The sequence below is a fragment of the Oryzias latipes genome, chromosome 5, assembly GCF_053564925.1.
Source record: "Oryzias latipes strain Hd-rR chromosome 5, Olatipes_Hd-rR_3.1".
Lineage (NCBI taxonomy): Eukaryota > Metazoa > Chordata > Actinopteri > Beloniformes > Adrianichthyidae > Oryzias > Oryzias latipes.
This window is the reverse complement of record NC_136241.1, coordinates 32,203,134-32,221,586: the sequence shown is the minus strand read 5'-3', so window position 1 is coordinate 32,221,586 and position 18,453 is coordinate 32,203,134. Positions and strand designations below refer to the sequence as shown.

General features: G+C 39.0%; 2 protein-coding genes across 5 annotated transcripts; one reads left to right on the top strand and one right to left on the bottom strand.

Annotated features, from left to right (window-relative positions):
• Positions 1–4,837: 4,837 nt before the first annotated feature.
• LOC101165473 (heme transporter hrg1-A) lies at positions 4,838–11,021 on the bottom strand. 2 transcript variants are annotated; one of them, XM_023955248.2, is made up of 4 exons: positions 10,888–11,021; positions 8,675–8,940; positions 6,856–7,023; positions 4,838–5,170 (listed from the first exon to the last, which is right to left on the bottom strand). In XM_023955248.2, exons 2-4 carry the CDS (start codon positions 8,862–8,864, stop codon positions 5,034–5,036), a joined length of 495 nt encoding a protein of 164 aa, XP_023811016.1. In that variant the 5' UTR covers positions 8,865–8,940; positions 10,888–11,021; the 3' UTR covers positions 4,838–5,033. The 2 variants fall into 2 exon arrangements, with proteins under 2 accessions (XP_023811016.1, XP_078803855.1); XM_078947729.1 differs by having other exon boundaries at positions 10,759–10,894.
• On the top strand, positions 8,681–18,405 carry phf13 (PHD finger protein 13). 3 transcript variants are annotated; one of them, XM_020703554.2, is made up of 6 exons: positions 11,060–11,199; positions 13,483–13,584; positions 14,237–14,301; positions 14,878–15,057; positions 16,000–16,420; positions 16,500–18,405. In XM_020703554.2, the coding sequence occupies exons 3-6, from the start codon at positions 14,299–14,301 to the stop codon at positions 16,730–16,732; spliced, it is 837 nt and encodes a 278-aa protein (XP_020559213.1). In that variant the 5' UTR covers positions 11,060–11,199; positions 13,483–13,584; positions 14,237–14,298; the 3' UTR covers positions 16,733–18,405. The 3 variants fall into 3 exon arrangements, with proteins under 3 accessions (XP_078803854.1, XP_020559213.1, XP_004069223.1); XM_078947728.1 differs by lacking the exons at positions 11,060–11,199; positions 14,237–14,301 and adding an exon at positions 8,681–8,811; XM_004069175.5 differs by lacking the exon at positions 14,237–14,301 and having other exon boundaries at positions 11,066–11,199.
• The last annotated feature ends 48 nt before the right edge of the window (positions 18,406–18,453 follow it).

Sequence of the window (18,453 nt, the reverse complement as noted above, 5' to 3'; positions counted from 1 at the left end):
GACCCTATTCTAACGGGTTTATTTTCTTACCTGGATTTTTGTGTAAAAAACTTTAAAGTGTTCTAAACTAAAATTGAGATTTGAAAGTCTGCTAATAGGTTCTCTCAGGAGGTCAACATTTGTTGTTACAAAAGCAAGTTTCCCAAAATGTTTTTTTTTTTTAAATGGTGGGAAAATGTTTTGCTAAATATGCTGCAGTTTTTCCTACAACATGAACAGTTTTACTGGAGATAATAGAATCAAATATTTTTCCTTTGTTTTTATCATCATTTTTACAGTAACATCACCAATCATTCTGCACAAAATGGTTGAACTACATAAAAATGCATGCAAAAATTTGATTTTTTATTTATTTATTTTTTCATTGACGCTGCAAACAAGTTTTTTTATTTTGCAGCAAGAGCCTATTTTTCAAACCCTAATGTGCAACTATAAGATCTGGTCCATCAATTTAAATGGACATCTGTCCATTCAGATTAAAAGATTTGGATTAGCAAAACTTCCTTTTCTTTTTGCGTCCAAGTCTGTATTATTCTTTACGTATCCTCTTGTATTAGACCATAATTCATCATAGTTTGTTTTCAAGCTTCCTTTAAATATCCCTTCTTTCATGTGTAATTTAGCTAATATCCTGCTCTGGCTCTTATTACAGTGTTTAAATGCTGGACCCCATCCGAGGTACATTACCCAAAGTCCCAGAGGGGATCCCAGTGGAGCTGGGGATACGGCGCACTGATCATCATGCGTGTGTGGCTCTTTCTGGAACTGGCAGGGAGAAAAGAGGCTGCGTAGCTGTTGGATGCATTTGTAAGAACGGATTAAAGTGCTTGAATCATCATTTATGGAAAAAATTAAAGGTATTAGAAAAAAATGCATGTCCATCTGGTAAAAGGATGACTTATCCACCAATGTCAACACCTTAACAGAGACGCTTGAGCTTCATTCCTGAAGATGAATCGATTGGAATTTTGTGGTCTGCAGCGACACAAAGCAAAACCGAGCAGATGCTAATCAGCGCAGCAGAAAGACACTGACACGGTTTTTTATTTAATAGAAAAAGAGTCATCACAAAAGTCATTTGTTATGCTGAGTCAACCTCTTAAACTCACATGTTATCTTCAGTCTCCATGGAAACAAAAACAAACTTCTCTGTGACTCAGCATGTCAGAGCGGACCACTGATGGGAAAGAAGCCCGTGAAGCGCTGACACACAGATGGGATTAACAAATGTGGGAAATAAAGGACAGAAGACAGAAATAAACGCCTTGATGTTTCATAAAAGAACCAAAGGAGCAGAGATGGTCCATAAACCAACCCGCTCGCTGTATGTTTTCTAGAAGCCGTCTAAAACTGGGATCTCCAGGAATAATCACAAGAAGCACCATTTTCTGTCAAAAAAACTCCCAGAATGCATTGTTTCTACAACCATATTTTGGATGCTGCATCCGACCAGCATCAAAAGGGCCTGCTTTCACATTGAATCAATATCTCCTTCCATCCCTTGACTTCCAACCTTGGCAAAGTTACACTGCATTCATGTTTCTTGATCATTTCTCAGATCCACCACTCTGGTTCTGGTTCCCCCTGTGAAGCCACTTCAAACAGCCATCGCCATGGCATATCCTTTTGTCCTCTAAAACGGCAAATATGTCTCTCTAAAATGTTTCAGATGCGAGAGCACAGAGGTCCCAGAGGCACCGAGAGCAACGACAGGGAAGAAGAAGCTGTAAGAGGTACAGTAAAGCAAGGGCATAAACGGCAGACGGGTCTGAAGGCTGAAGGGGTTTGACTGACTGATGAGTGATGGACAAAGATGATAAACACAGACAGATGTGGAGAAAAAAAGACCAATCAAAGCAGAAAAGTCTTACAGCAGTAAATCAGTATGGAAGTACGGTGGACATGGGAGAAGAAGGGCCTGAAAACATATGTTTCAGTTTGCAAATAAAACAGTAAATTGCTATGAATATTGCTTAAATATCTGTGGGCTCTGTACCTCGCTTTGCGGAAGTTCCTCGGAAATCATTCTGAGACTGCCTTCTTAAAATACCAAAGAAGCTTCCATCTGGTTCTCGACCAGTTCAAGATGTTTGTTTCACATTTAGCTTTTTCTTCTTCTCCTTCTTGTGCTTCTTTTTTTAGATCAAACGCTTCTCTTTTGTCTCATCAGATCCACTGGACATTTTCCAGAGTGGAAAAGCTAGAAAGTCTAAGATTTTTCCTTTAACTCTTTTATTTAATAACTGTGTTTTTGAAGTGCCAACATCCTTACCTTTCATTTATGGGATGGTTTACTATACAATAAGCCAATACAAATATAATTTTATGAGACAGAAAAATGACATTCTGTAAAAAAAAAAAAACAGGTTTTTGACCGAGAGAAGCTACTTGTGAAGGTTTTTATTCTTTATTTTTTTATTTAATCAAGGTGTGGTATTTGATATTACTGTATATAATTTTAGGAGCATTTTGATTAGGATAAAAGATAATGTACTTAGCATATAAAAATTGTCATAAACATTATGATTATGATGAAAAATGAAGTTCTCAATATATAAAAAGGTTCACACACAACAAAAGTTTCTAAACAACTACTACAGGGTTTAGGAAATTACCTGTAATTTGACAGGTAACAATGTAAATATGAGTGGGTTTTGAATGTAACATCCAGTGAAATACATCTCATACATATCCATACAGTGCTGGCATTTTCTTACCACTTTCCTTTCAGTGCCGTATTTTTCACAACTGCAAATACCAGACTTGAACTGGATTTTATGAGCTGCTATTAGACTACAGGTCAACACATAGAGTACTGACACATGCTGTAAAAATCTAACTCAAAGGAAAAAAAAGGATCCACTAAGTCACTCTAACATCATCAGACTTTAGTGCATGTTTGGACAGTGAAATATAAGTTTCCCAGAATGGCTGTTTTTTCTGTAAGTTTTGATTTATGTGTTTTGCGTTGTTTTTTCTTTTCTTTTCTCCTCACTATCCAAAAGTGCAGGATGTTTGGGATGTTTTGGCTCATTTGAATGTGTAAACTATTGTTTCTGGCTTCACCACACTTGGCCAGACTGCCAGTCAAGACAACTTCCTTCCTTGATATGGGCAGAAAAGCATCCTATAATTGAACATAATAAGGCCCCTCCCTCTCTGTACATACTACACACACACACACAAACGCACATTTTACAAGCGGGTGTAAAAACTTAATAGGAGGTTTTTGGCTCCAAAGCCCCCAGCTTGCTCAGTGGAAAGTGAGGCGGATTGTTTTTTAGAGTCTTAATCTTGAATTTTATAAGACCCAGATAAAAAAAAAAAAAAAAAGAAAGAAAAAAAGTGTTGTCACGGTGATTTAACCATAACATTTCAATTTCCTTATTGTAGCAAAAGTCATATGGATTAAAACAAATCCGTATAATGTCATATAATGCAATTAAAACGCAAATTCCACGAGCGTTTCTTTGAAGCACAGAGAAAGGAAGCATAGATAATAAGTATGGACTCTGCAGGATGAAAGTTTCTGATAAGTCTAGTAAACAGTGCAATAAGGTGCCTGATTCCCTTTCTTTTCAGGATGGATTTAGGATTTTCACAAAGAAGAACGCTTTGCAAATAAATCACGACATCAAACTCTGATAGGGCTGCAATAATTCTGCAGCACATTTTTCACATCAACTTCAAAGCCTTTCTATCAGACAGCCGCCTTAGCAAAAAGGCAGCGAAAACCCTGAGCCCCCACCCCCAGCCCTCCATACAGCGACAGAGTAAAAAATGTGGATGGATGGAATAATTGCTTGACTTCAAAGTGCAGGTTATTGGCCTGCATTTACTGTTGCTGCGCCTTGTTTTCCCTTTATATGCGAGCCTTGGTTTGGTCGCAAATAGTCCTTCATTCTTCTCATGATGCAAATCCCACTTTGAGGCTTCAGCAGTGACCCTCCTGACACAGGCTCATTCTCTCTCCCTTACACCAAAAAAACAGAAGGATTTGATTGAGAAAGTGAAAATGACAGGATTTAAATATCTTGGAGGAAGAGAAACTACAAAAAATGCTGTCAAACTGAAAAAAATTAGGAAGCTATTTTTCAATGTCATGCTCTTATTTTAGTCCAAAAAAACAAACAAAAAACAGCCACAATAAATAGATTTTTAACATGTTTTATTAAAAATAACATGTGACAGTTTGTTAAAAACAACTTTTTTCTTCCTTTCACTTAAAGAAGGGGGTGTGTTACAGAACAAAAGCTATGATTTAAAAACATTTAGGTGTAATCACATAAAATCTAACAAAAATACTTTTTGTTTTACAATAAAGAACCCTGAAATATATCTGAAATGATAGATAGATAGATAGATAGATAGATAGATAGATAGATAGATAGATAGATAGATAGATAGATAGATAGATAGATAGATAGATAGATAGATAGATAGATAGATAGATAGATAGATAGATAGATAGATAGATAGATAGATAGATAGATAGATAGATAGATAGATAGATAGATAGATAGATAGATAGATAGATAGATAGATAGATAGATAGATAGATAGATAGATAGATAGATAGATGACTTTATTAATCCCACAATGGGGAAATTTCATTTATCTGTGGCAGCAACACGACCTGATGGATTACTGATGGATAACTGCGACCTGATGATTTTCTTAAAGTGCAAAAAAAGTGACTATCACTTCCTGAGTACCAAACACGCAGGTGTAACGGTAACTTAAAGCATTAACTTCCTTGAACGACTGATGGGCAGATTCCTTAAAACATAAATCTCAAATCAAAGGACAAATGAAGAACCAAGCTGGTATTGGTAGATTTCTGCTGCCATCTGCTGGCTGCCATGTAAAACTTTTTTTTTTTGAAGGGTTGAGGTTCAAAATTACAAGGATTTTGTTACTAGAAAAAATAAACATAGAGTTAAAAAAACAACTGCTGCAATAGAAAGCATTTAGAATATAACCTTTTTTTTTGCACACTTCAAAATCTCTGTACTGAAAAAGTTGAAAACTGCTCAGAAGTCACTGAGAATACTGATGTCAGCAAACTCTTTGCGGTAGCGGCGAGCAGACAGGGCGAGCAGAACCGCCCACTTCAGGCTCATGAAGCTCCACACACAGGACAGATAGAAGCTTCGGGGGTCGGTCAAAGCTGCAGCAGGAAGAGATGTAAAAAAAATGTAAATGAACGTAAAGTGTTTGGAAAGCAGCACAGATTACACAAACTACTCACAAACTGTATGACAAAAAATCTGCACAAAAAACAGCATCAGACGGTGGCGGCAAATTGGGTAAAAATCATAATGAACAGACTACCGGGAACGTTTCAAGATGATTAAGTCTACAACCACAACCAAAGTCCTGTTGACCTTTGACCTCGGGAAGAGGCTACTACCTTGAATAAAAAATAACGTCACCTTTTGCTACCTTCGATAAAATTAAACTCCTCCTAAGGATTTCGATCTATCGCCTCATCATTCCTGGAGCATCATTGTGGAGTTCTGAGGGGAAAAAACTGTTGGCTTTATTGCTGCTTTTACCGGGACATTGGGAAAAATAAATACATGAGTCGATGGCTCAAGCGGTTTGCAACGATATGACAAACGATGACCATATTAGGAATGTGGGCGTGGTTGAGAGAAAAACCAAGGACTTCCAGAAGTTTATTTTTGCCGATTCTTTTAAGAAATGGCATAGACCCATTTGTAACCCCCAGATGACCAAAAAATAAAATGGTTGCTATGGAGATAAAGTTTTGAAAAAGCGATTTTTTGGTGTATTTGTCATGCAGCTCCCAGCAGGCCTGGCAGGGGCAGAGGGGAACAGTACGGCACGATTAGCAGCCGCTCTGCCAGTGAGGGCGGGTCAAAGGAGGGCGCTGAGGGCAGGTAGCGCCTGCGGGCCATCCAACGCCGCTCCTGGCTTTAGCTGGATTTGCTTCTCATTAAAAAAAAATGAATGACACAACCCAGATATTTTCTATTTACCGGTACTCCATTTGATTGTTATGCATTGTGCTCTTCCCGTTTTTTCTCCAATAAACTGCAATAATATTTGTGGCATCACAGAATTTAGTCACCTTCCTCAGATGCTTCCACTCCTAGTTTTATGTACCTTCATGTCAGCTCTTCCTGAAGCCATAAACACCAAACTGTCGACACTAAGACAACAGGTTCAAATACGGAACTGTGTGACTTTTCACGTGGATTTGGGACGTTTATGAGAAACAACTGATTTCACGTGGTCGTTAAAAGCTAGCTAAGCGGTAATATTCTGGAGGAGATGGCGTGGGTTTAAAAGAAGCGCACATTCCCTACCAAGAAGCTTTGATATCAAGTCTGACAGTCAAAACTAGAAGTTAAATGAGACTGCAGAAGAAAAAAAAGAGTTCAAACAGGAGAGCAGAACATTTGGAAAACCAGAAACACACTTTTCAGGTGCAGCAGATACTTTTTGGAGATTGAAAGCAGAGCTGCTTGGAGAGGGAACGCTATAATATCCCAGCTTTCAAGAAGGAAATCTTGCCCTGGAACTGAAAACATGTGTTTTTAATCAAAGGCAGACAGAAATAAATATAGAGATGGGAGGTCTCCAGCAGGCAGCCTTAGGCAAACGCTTACTTATAAAACTTGATAAATATTCTAAAGTGATCGATCTAATCCTATTGGTAAAATTAATGCATTTGTTTGATGCAGTTTAGAGTCTTCATCAAACATTTTTTGCCTTTCAAACATACTCATTTTTCATGCTGTATCAGGTTAAAGAGCTTTCAGTAAAGTGACATTTGCATCAGAAGCATTATTTCCTGGTGATTATAAGCGATGTAAAACATCTTACACTCCTTTCTGCGGATCGCGATGGTCAGGAAGGTGATGAAGGCTGCAACTGCCAGCACAGAGAAGAAAAGCCCAGAGAGGAGGAAGAACTTAAGGCCCTTTAACCAGGTTCTCCAGTGGTCCTGCAGGTACATTATGTGAGTCATCAGGGTCCAAAGAGCCAACACACCTGTAGGAGAAAACAAGGAGTAGAAAATACTATCATGGCTGCAATGAACACATTATGAAAGTTGTCAAATTGGATTTGATAAAGCTTTATTTTTAATGTTTAATAAAAACGTAAACATAAATAATTAAAGAACAGATTTGAAACGTACACTGGAGCATGTTAACAACAAGCATAACTGATGGATAAATGATCAAAAATAGACTTAAAAACCCTTCGATTTGACCCTCTAAAGCTGAGATCTGCAATCTGCAACACGTAAAAAGAGCCATTCGGGTCAATTTCTCGCCGACCGCAACCCAGTAGGAGCCACAAAGTTCTTATTTTTAGAAAAATAAGACACAGATTTGCATTTATGTTATTGTTACTGTCATGATAATAGTAACCAGGAATTCCTATGGAATCAGTTGCCACCGGCAGTTAGAGAGATCACGCTCTGGGAGAGTTTTTGTTCCTCCATTTCAGCGCTTTAGCATCAGCCTAGCCCAGTTATTATGCTAGTTTAAATCTGTGTTAATTTGGGTTTATGCTTTTTATTCTTTTATGTGTTATTATTGTACAATGTTTTCTTCTCCCTATGTACAGAGCTTTGGGCCTCCTTGGCTGGTGATGGAAGGTGCTTTGTAAATAAATAAATAAAATGACGATGATGATGTTTTTAGCATAAATAAAACATAAACCTAAACAAAAAAAATAGCCTTTTTTGTGAAATATTAAAGTTTATCACTTTTGACAAAGGTTCACTAGACTTCTTTTCAAAACAAAAGACATCCTGTGCCTCATAGGATAATCTCATGCAGCAAATTAATAGTAAGTAGAGTTATGTCAGCAGTGATTAAAAAAAAAGGTTATTTACTGTTTGTGGGGCATCTCAGCCAGAAATATCTATAAATAGGTAAAATTAAAATCTTAAATATGTTCAAAAATAGAAAATCCACCTTGTAATCCGGCATGTCTTAATAAATATGAATTCTGGTTCTGCTCAATGTCCTGCAATAAATTTTCTGTGGTACACAGACCTAAAGATCTGTGTTTTAGTAGCCTATGACCCTGGTAAACTGAGTCACTGATGGATTTTTTGAGAATTATGGGTAGTGTAGTCACAAGCCAAGCAGAGTGTGCATGGTTTGAGTAAAGTTTGAGTTAGTTTACTTTCCTTTTTTTCTGTACTAATTACTTACATTTTAATTTACTGTAACTTTTGAAAATAATTTAAAACAAAATCTTTAACCAGGAAGCCAAAATTGAAGAATAAAAGAGCCACAGGCTGCAGACACACCTGCTCTGAAGGAATTTGTGTCAGAGATTAAAGTGCTTTTTAGAGATTATTATGCACTGATGCCAACAAAATCCCCTTTTTTCTTCATTTTCGTAAAAAGGGGCCGTAGCAGCAAATCTACAATAAAGGTTTATGTAATGAATGTTTAAATCTTTTTAAATGTACCTGTTAAAACTTCTGATGTCAGAGCCAAAATTGAATAAATCCATAAATATTCCATACGTAGGCTACATGTTGAAATTGCGAGCCTTATCTTAAATGTCTTTAATTTATTTACAAATTATTAACCATAAAACTGATTTATTTACGTTTTTATTTATTTATTTTTAACAGTTTCTTAATACGCAATGACCGCTGTCCTGTTGGTTAACTGACCTGACAGTCCTCCCACGGCTGCCGTCCACGGCTGCGTGTACGCGATGTTCCACACAAGGAAGGCGGAGAAGCCCACGAGCGTCCCGAAGGTCGCATAACCGACACTAACGACCGTTTTATTGATCCCCATGTTGGCGGTGAGTTCGGCGGCGCGCGCGTCCCTGCAGCACCAGCAGCAGCAGGATTTCATGGCAGCTGCATCCGGTCACCGCGTGCTGACCAGCGAGTCCGTCCTGCTGACTAATGACTGCTGACAGGCAACGAACCTAAACATGACAAAGCATTAACAGAGCTTCAATTTGTGCTTCGTCACCCAACAAAGCGATCTGCCGTCAGCTAAAACAGTGAACGGACACGGCGCCCTCTGTAGGCGCAGAAAAACATTTGATTTCTTTGCAGTACCTAAAACTCCTTCGTAATAAATAAATAAATAAACTTGCTAAAATTAGAAATAAATGAATGAAACACTTGTGCATGCTTGTAATAGTAACCTAAAAGATATTTTTTTACTATCACAAAAACTATTTTAAACAACCTCTCAAAATAACATGCAAAAAGGAAAACAAAGGCATATAAAAATACATCTTTTCGATAATTTAGCGTGAGTCTTATTTTTTCCAACAGTAGTACACTCTTTCTGTTTGGCATGCCATTTGAATAATGTAGGTGAGCATAGTGGTGAATTTACTACTTTATTACCCATTAAATGGTCATTCACTAAATTTTGACTGTGTATTATGGATTTGATAGATTTTTCTATTTATAGAAACGTATGATATATCTGGCTGCTTTTAATAAAATGAGTAATAAAGGTGTACTGTATTTGTTTAAAAGTACTTCTATATCTAAGTCAAATCCAGGATGGTTGAGTTGTACTGGAAAAAAAAGCAGTCAGTTTGTTGCTGTACTCAATAATTAATTTATATGTATCTTTTGGGGCACATTTAGAAAACCTTTTATTAAAAACGTTGATCAAGTGTGTTATTCTCCTAAGGCAATAAGCAGCAGAATAATTTTTAATTTGTTTTTGCTTGGTTGGGCAGTTGAAAGATTATGGGTCATTCCAGAATTGGAGGGTCGTTTGTGTCCCACCAATCATATTTAAAATAATCCCAAAAATAAAATGATAGAATATGTAGTTTCTGACTACTGAAATGGAGACCAAACCTATAAAAACTAAGCGAAAAGAAAGCTTGAAAATAGTTTTTAAGAATACAATGCAATTCCTATACAAAGAAAATCAGAATACAACAATAATTTATTTGTTTTTTATAAAAACAAATAAAAAATTACATAAGTAAGTTTGTCCTCTTGGTCATCAGTAACAAATACCTAAGCAATAGCTTGTACATATTTAATTTGATTTTAAATTAAAAACAAAAACAAATAAATAACTACATAAAATAGTCAGACATAACAAGCATGTAACAATTAGGTACTCAAAAAAAGAGTGGGTAGAGGAAAACATTAATTCCCACCACCAATCCTGCCACATTTTACGCATACATTTTTGCACCCTAACATAGATCATTATATTTACATAAACACAGAAGAATTTGAGAACAGAAAATTACTAAACTATAACAAAAAGCATCAAAACAACTTCCCAGTTCTCGATTATCCATATAAACCTTTTTCAATTTGGCTTCTCAATTTTCTAATCTATACATTTAGAAATCTAATACAAACTAAAATGTGAGGATTTATTTTTATTGTGTAACATATGTACTAATTTTCCTCCATACCATTACACAACCTCACCCCAGTCAGAAATGCACATAAATTGTTTTTGTTGTTCTTACACAAAGTTGCTTGATCACATTTTTTTGCTAAATGATTTGCATTGTATTTATTTTACTATATTGGCAACCCCGTTACCTGCAAAATTGCACCAAGTTTTATAAACAACAAATATAATGTAATAAAAATAAATATCTGTAAGCTTGGCTAATCAAGCATTTGATGGTTCACCAGTTACTGATAAAAATATGTAACAGAAAATCAGAAAAGTGGTGGTTTGTTTCTCATGTTGATTGCTTGTATTTCATAGATCAACCAGAAGGGGGTGCTAATGAGTCAAGCACCTCAGTCACATAGGTAAAGACTCTTTGGAGGTTAAAGAAGAAGAGAAGGAACCGAGTGGTGACAGCCGAAGTCTGAAGTGAGCAGTCAGCTAATGATTCAAACGGATCCCGGACAACTCGGTGGAAAACCTTGTAGGAACGATTTCTTCTTTTCACTGGTCGCGTTTCGTATCTTTTGTGTCGTCCGGTTGGAGATCCAGCGTCAGTGAGTTAGTGGTGGCAAACTAACTAAGTGAACACTGTTGCTTCGGGTTTCGGCTAAAGATAACGTTAAGGTGGACATCTAGCGAGCCAAAGCTACATTGCCCCAGTGTTTACGGTCCACTCCAGTCTCTCCTTTTCGTAGCCGTTTGGGTCTCAACGACGCGTCAGGTGGCCGGCCACTCGGTCAGGATGGGTGACATAAACCCATCGACATCTACTAACGCATTTCAGTCGGAGGTGAGTGTTTTGCTTGTGTTTTGATATCGAGTTTAATGCAGTTCTGATTAGCGTTTGTAGCAGACGTCAACTTAAATGACAGTCTGTCACCGCGTTAGCATGCTGTGCTAATGTTGACATAATGTTCGCAGATGGATCTTTATCTTTTCGGACTTAACGTATTTAAAAAACATCTTTACGGAACTCCGTCAATGACCATCTCGATTTCCAAAACTTTAAAATATTTTTCTCAAGAATTGCCACGGGTGTTGCTGTATGACTGTACTTCAGCGAGCCTTGAGGTTTTTTTTTTTTTTTCGTCGAAAAGAATACTCCAGCACCTCGGTCGGTCGGTGTGACATGATGATGATCATGCTAACACCAAAAGCGGGCTAAATATGTCGACACGATTCCTAGCACGCGCCGTTAAAGTTAGTGTCAGTTAATACTCGACGAGTGCGGATGTTTTTAAATCCGAGCCTAACTGTTGGTTCGGGTGCAGTAACAGAGACGCCTCATTGATTTCCTCGGCAGTTCATCCACACTCAGACTAGCTGTAGCCTCTTAGCATCAGCTAGCCCTGTAGTTGATGTCACTAGCCGGTTTAGCTAACATTAGCTGCACTGGAGACAAATGAGGGACGGAGCGGGTAGAGTAAACGTAAATTGTACGTTTATTAAAAAAAAGAGTAGTTGTTCATTAGTTATTCAATTTTAAGAAGTAACTGGATTTAAAAGAACCAGCTTTTTTTGTTGCAAACTTTTAGTATATATAAAAAATAAATAAATAAACACAAACTAAATTAACAAATCGGGATTTTTCCAAACATTAATACAATGAAATGGCAAATAACCTCATTAGATTTTTACACTATTACTGATGTGTTTAGAAACTTTGAGATGTTTAAAATATTTCTTACAGTTGCTAATCAATTCTGAAATCAAACATTTGACATTTTTGAAGACATACCACTAATCCAGGCTGTTTAAAAAGTCTTGAACATAGAAATCTAATATTAAAGACCCAATCTGATCATATTTTAATCTAATTTCAAAGTGTTCTCAGTTGTCTTTTAATTATGATAGCCAAAAAAAAAAAATAAAGAAAAAATAACATGTCGTTTTTTAGGACATAGTTTCTGCAGAGCGGCACTAGTTCATTAGAAATTCAGTTGGCGCAAAGCAACCCTTCCCTCCTTCCCATCAGGCAAAACTGACAGCTCTCTGTTCACATGCTGTCACTAGCTTACAGACCCTCAAACCCCCTACCTAACGTTACCTGTGCAACAAAAATGGCGGGAAATATTGCAGCCGTTTCAAGCTCAGACAAGGAAAACAAAGATGTACATGGATCTACTCGTCTACAAGTGGATGCATCAGAATGCCTGTGGCCCACCCAGCTTGTGTTTTACGTCACACAATCTTTTTCGTCTGCTGCTCATTCACAATGATTTGAATAAAGGAATACTCAGAAATGCAGTTTTAAGCTTAATTTTCTTTATATATGCCCTCCATCATCAGAAAAATGCAACAAGAACATGTTAAAAACTCCAAAAAACACAATTTTCATCGAAGTGGGTCTTTTAGTTCTAGGGATATTAACTCATGTTGCCATAAACTAGTTTAGTTGTGTTTCCAAAACAATGGAGCCACAAGGAAACCAACATCTACCATCTCACTTCTACATGTTCCTCATAAAGTTATTTTAAAAGCTGGAATCAATTATCCAAATGAATACTATATAAAAGTATAATTAGCAATGATTAATCATTGATTGATTCACATTAAACGGAAATCTGTTGCAGATGATCTTATTTCAGCTACCAAGGCTGTTTCGGCAAAATAGATCCATAGTTGTAACGCCTTTGGCAGAAATGATCAGATCTACTTATGGTTATTAATTCTTTCCAGTCATCTGTTAATATAAATATTGAACAGATATTATTTATTTCTAAAATAAATATAAAAAGAAGCACTAGACTGTGCAGCCCGTACTTTCTGAGTGAAGGTGATTGGCAAAACATCCAGGGTTTACCCCTTCCTTCACCATAATGTGTCTGCGATAGACTCGGGCCGCCCCGTGACCCCAAACTTGATTTAGTGGGTTTGGAGAATGGATGGAAATATTTGATTAAATGGAACAAAGTTGTTTGAACTTGAAATGGTTGGAAGAAAAAGTAACTTTAGCTGGACTGAAGTTGAGCTCATGTTAGACCGCCTTTTAGACGTTGCATAAACGTGACATGTTTAAATGCCATCGGGATGCCAAGATGTGCCAGTTTGAAAGTCATGACTGTGTTTTCAGGGTTTCAGTCCGCCGTACCGGAAGAGGAGGACCGTGGAGGATTTTAACAAGTTTTGCACTTTTGTCTTAGCCTATGCTGGTTACATCCCATATCCACAAGAGGTAAGTTAAAGTCAGCTTGGGTTTATTTTCGTCAGGCTAATCCTGTTTGAATCTCCTCTGTTAGAAATATTTAGCATAAGAGTTTTATACAAATTGAAACTAGCAAAAGAAGCACTTTTGGGGAAAGTTTGAATTTTATGAAGAAAGACATCACATTTGGAAGTAATACTTTGATCTAGAATTCTAGCCCCATGAGAACTTAACAGAAACAATACACATAAATGATAAAAAAGCATTTTTTGGGGGGTTTTGTGGCAGTTTTTTTTATTTATCTTTTTGTGCCCTTTTGTGTTGTTAGTTGCTGGGAGGTGTTTTTGAAAATGATTGGATTTTTTTGTCCATGTCCGCCAGCCCTCTCTTCCCTGCTTGAATTGAGTCAACTCAGTAAATCTGGGTTTGAGACAAGTTCTCCTTTGCTAATGTAATCTTGTGTTTGGATAAGGGGAGGGAGATAGCCTCACAATGAGATTATCTTCAACAGATTTGCGTTTCTCTGGACTCCAGAGTGTGCAGTAGCTTTGCATGCCCTTGTTTTTTCTTTTTCCCCCTCTAAACGCTTTTCTTTTTGTTTCTACAATGACTGTTACTGGTTTAACATTGGCTGCACTGCCTGCTGTCAAGTTTGCTGGTTCTTTTTCTGACTGTCATTTAGAGCCACCTCAACCCACAGTACACGGTGCTGTTTGTCACCTCCTTAACTGAACCCCCTGTTCTATGGCAAGTAGCCCCTATCGAACTGTTAATCCATTCACATCCATGTTTCTGCTTATAACATGTGTGTACATTTAACATGGTCGGAATCGTTTAGTGAAGAGGCTGTTTGGGTCCTGTCCTGTCCCTGTAATGGAGGGATGCTGCCTTTCCAGCTTTACATCTTCTGTTATTACACACAGATGCTCCAGGTGGCAGGGATGCTCCAACAAACACAACCATGTCCTTACTCGTGTCATCCGTTTTTTTTTTTTTGTTTCTCACAACTGTCGATGGCAGAACATTGTCTTACAGTGACACGGCTTTAGTTTAGTTTTCTCAAAAAGCAAATTCTGCTGGACAAGTGGAGTTCCCGTTTCCCATCAGCAACAGTTTTAGTTTTGTTTTTTTTCCAATACAGACTTATATTCGCTCATTTTTGAACAGTTTTTCATACGCCATACTGCCGTTAAGTTTCCTCCTAACATGGTCATCTGGTTGTTGAGCAGACAGATGTTTGTCATCCACATTTGGAATCTGTTTTTTTTTTGTGTGTGTGTGTGACCCAAATATGAATTCATGGATTACCGTTTTCTTTAATAGGAATCTCAACTTCGCAGTAGCTCCAGCCCCCCAAACAGTACAGGCAGCACAGCTGACAGCGATGGCTGGACCCCAGGACTTCCAGCCACTTGTTCCCAGTGGCCCACAAAGGTCCCGCAAGACAGGAACAGGAAGCGCCCACAGGCTGGACTCGCACTGAGCGGACACACCAGGAGAGACGTAAGATGGACCCCTGTTTGTTTGATTCTGTCCCGCAGGACTGCACGGGGCGGATGCTTGTCACGATTCTTCTTTCTCAGTCCGCCTTTGAGAAAAAATATGGGATGTAACCGCCAAATATACGTTTTTGGGCAACGTGATCAACCCCCGCCCCCCAAAAAAGATGACATCACAGCAGGTGAAACGGTAAAAAAAACCTGAATGGGGCTCAAAATAAATATTTTGAAACACACAAATGAAACCAAAGCGCGTATGTTCATTAAAATTATGGGATGGCCACAGGACCTATAGCCATTTTGGCATTTTGAGAAAAAATATTTGTATCTGTTTAAACGATCTTTACCAAATTTCACCACCAGCTGAAGTCTACAACCACAAATGATTGTTTGGTTGACCTTTGACCTTGGGAAGAGGCCACCATCTTGAATTTTTCCCCAAAAAAACACCTTAAGGACCAGCTACAAATTTCAACTCTTAACTCCTTGACAATCTTTGGCTCGAGCTTAAAGTGATAAAACAAATCAGAAATGTGGGTGTGGTTAACAAAAAACCTCAGTTGCCAAGGGAATCCAAAAGTTTACCTTAGCAGATTCAGACCTGTTCATCACCTCAGGCGACCGAAACTTAAAGTGGTTGCTATGGAGATGAAACCAACATAAAAGCCGTCATTGTGAGAAAATGTTTTTTTTGTTTTGTTTTTAAATAAATTTGTCACATGCAGGTCTGATAGGGTGGCAGAGGCAGCAGTGGAGAGAAAGGGGCGTGCAGCAGCCACTCAGCCAATGAGGGCGGGTCAAAAGGGGGGTGGCGAGGGCTGGGGCGGGTAGCACACGCTGACCACACAACGCCGCTTGCGGCTTTAATTTTAACTATTTATTTTAAGTTTTTTCACAGAGGTCAAGCTGTGTTTGTGTTTGATTTACATCCCTGTTACCTCTGCAGCACACAACCAGCAGCCTGCACCCGGATGACCACGGGAAAGCTGACAAGCTGAGGAAAAAGAAGAGGAGAAAGGAACGGGATCATCACTCTTTTGAAGAAAGCAGGGCACAGCCGGCCCACTCAGCACTACCAGAGGCGCATCCTTCACTGTCCTTCGGTGGACGGATGATCAAAGAGGAGCCCGAGGACGACATGAGCATTCCCCTCCATCCCACATGCCTGCCGAGCCCTTCCTCCTGCAAAGAGGAGCCCAAGGAGGAGCACCACTCTTGGGATGGTCGAGACCTCGAGGAAGGAGTGATAAAGGTACAAAAGGTGGAGGGATTTTCGGGAAACCGAACCGTGTTCCGGCAGGGAAAGCAAGTCGTGTTTAGGGACGAAGACGGCTCTGGAGAGGATGAAGACATAATGGTGGACTCGGGTAAGTCCTTGTAGAGCAACAGACTCCATCGGGAAAGAGAAACAGCCGTGATGCCAAATGCTGTATGTTGTCTTTTCAGACGACGACTCGTGGGACCTGGTGACGTGTTTCTGCATGAAGCCTTTTGCGGGCAGAGCCATGATTGAATGTAACAAGTGCAACACGTGGATCCACCTGTCGTGCGCCAAAATCCGTAAAAGCCATGTACCAGAGACATACGTGTGCCAGAGCTGCCGGGACGCCCACGGTACCCCGGATGCCCGCCGCTCCCACCGCTCCCGAGTCGGCCCGCGCAAACATCTGCTAGACTAACCCCTGACCTCTGACATTATTTTGCTCCAGTTGACCACTTTCCTGTTGAACCGACACGTCCTAAAGTTCAGGTCTTGAACCCGTCGGCCTCTGTCCTCCACAGAAAACCGTATTTTTGACGACCCCCTTGTTCCCAGGGTCTGATCCTTTTCAAAGACTGTCGGCGTGCTGTTACATGGGGTTTGTCTCTGCTTCCTACAGACTTTGCGCGTTAGGCAATCACTGAATAGATCTGTCCGGTCGTGAAACGGCAGCAGACTGCTACTATGGAACTTGTGAACACTGGAAACATATGGACTGCCACGCAGAGAGAAAACCCTCTCAACTGCCACCCACTCTGGTGCATGCTGGACTCCGCGGGAAGGAAGATTTGTCCTTTTTCCTTCCTTTTTGTAGATGTTTCTTTTTATCCGCCTGACCTTTGTCACAGAGATGAAACATCCCTTCAGGTTGCCTCCGTTGAACCATTTAACAAGTCGAAACAAGAAGCCTGGTGGGAGGGGCCTCAAATAGTATTAAACAGACGGGTATTCCACTAGATCAACGATGTAGGAGACGACGAAAGGATCCCATGTGTCCAGATGCGTCACCTGTTTGCAGCTGTTTTTGCTATTCAAGGGAAATTATAGAAAGAACCAGGCCCAGCTCTAACGGCTTTGACTTCATGAGCTGTCCTGACAGTTTAATGTTTCAGTAGCCTTTTTTCAGGTTGTTTCTTGGGTTTCAAAGCCCTTTCCAGTTCACCTGCTTCTTTTTCCGCTGCTAAGAAAACTTTTACATTGTTGAAAACAATCAAACGTTGGAGTTTTTAAATGCCTTTGACAGGATTTGAGCAGTTTTTGCCTAAACCTCACAGTTGGTGTCAAAATAATGTTTTTAGAGGAAACATTTTACCAGAAGAAAGCATATCCTGACTGAAGTAGTGGTGATAGAGCGATTTTACTGAACAGTGCAGGTGAAAATATGCATGCCCGTGTGTTTGAGCGTGTTCGCAGCACAGTCGCCGCAACGCTTTCTGCTCTTTCGGAGAATTCAGTCATAAAGATCTGGAAGCTCAAGTGGAAGCAGGTTTTTTTTATTTTTTAACAGATCTCAGTCTCAAAGCACCTCAGTTTGATACAGTATTAATCTTCCACACAAAGTTAATGTTATAAAAAGAAACGTTTTGGGACTTTTATTGCTGTGTTTCTGTTTTTTTGTGTCAAAGACTTGAGGCTTTATCATACATGTGCCACCTGCTGTCAGGCCTGCCGGTAAATACAAAAGCCATACTGTAAAGGGACAGATTTTCACCACAGAATGCAGAATCCATGACTTGACCAGGACACATCTGACACATGGAAGGATTGAGTTTGCAGAAAGACCCGAGCTTCCAGAGTTCTGTAGTCTGGTTTTTTTCTTACCAACGTTCATTTAAGAGTTTGAACCAGCAATCACTGAAATGGAAAGATTTTTCAAAGGTTACTTTTGTTTACTTGAATCCGGCACAAAATGTACGTTTTGGTTTGTGTCCTAAAGCCGGGAGCGTTCGTAATGTCAGCGACGGTTATTGTGATGGTTTATTCCACTTCTGGATCCCCTTGCTGAGAAAGCCTCGTCTGTACAGTGTTGCAAACTGTTTCTGTGAAACTATTGTACAGTATTGTAAATAAAGAGTTACCATTTTACCTCTACGTTTTGTCAGTGTTATAAAGTACAATCCTTCTGAAATGGTTGTTTAA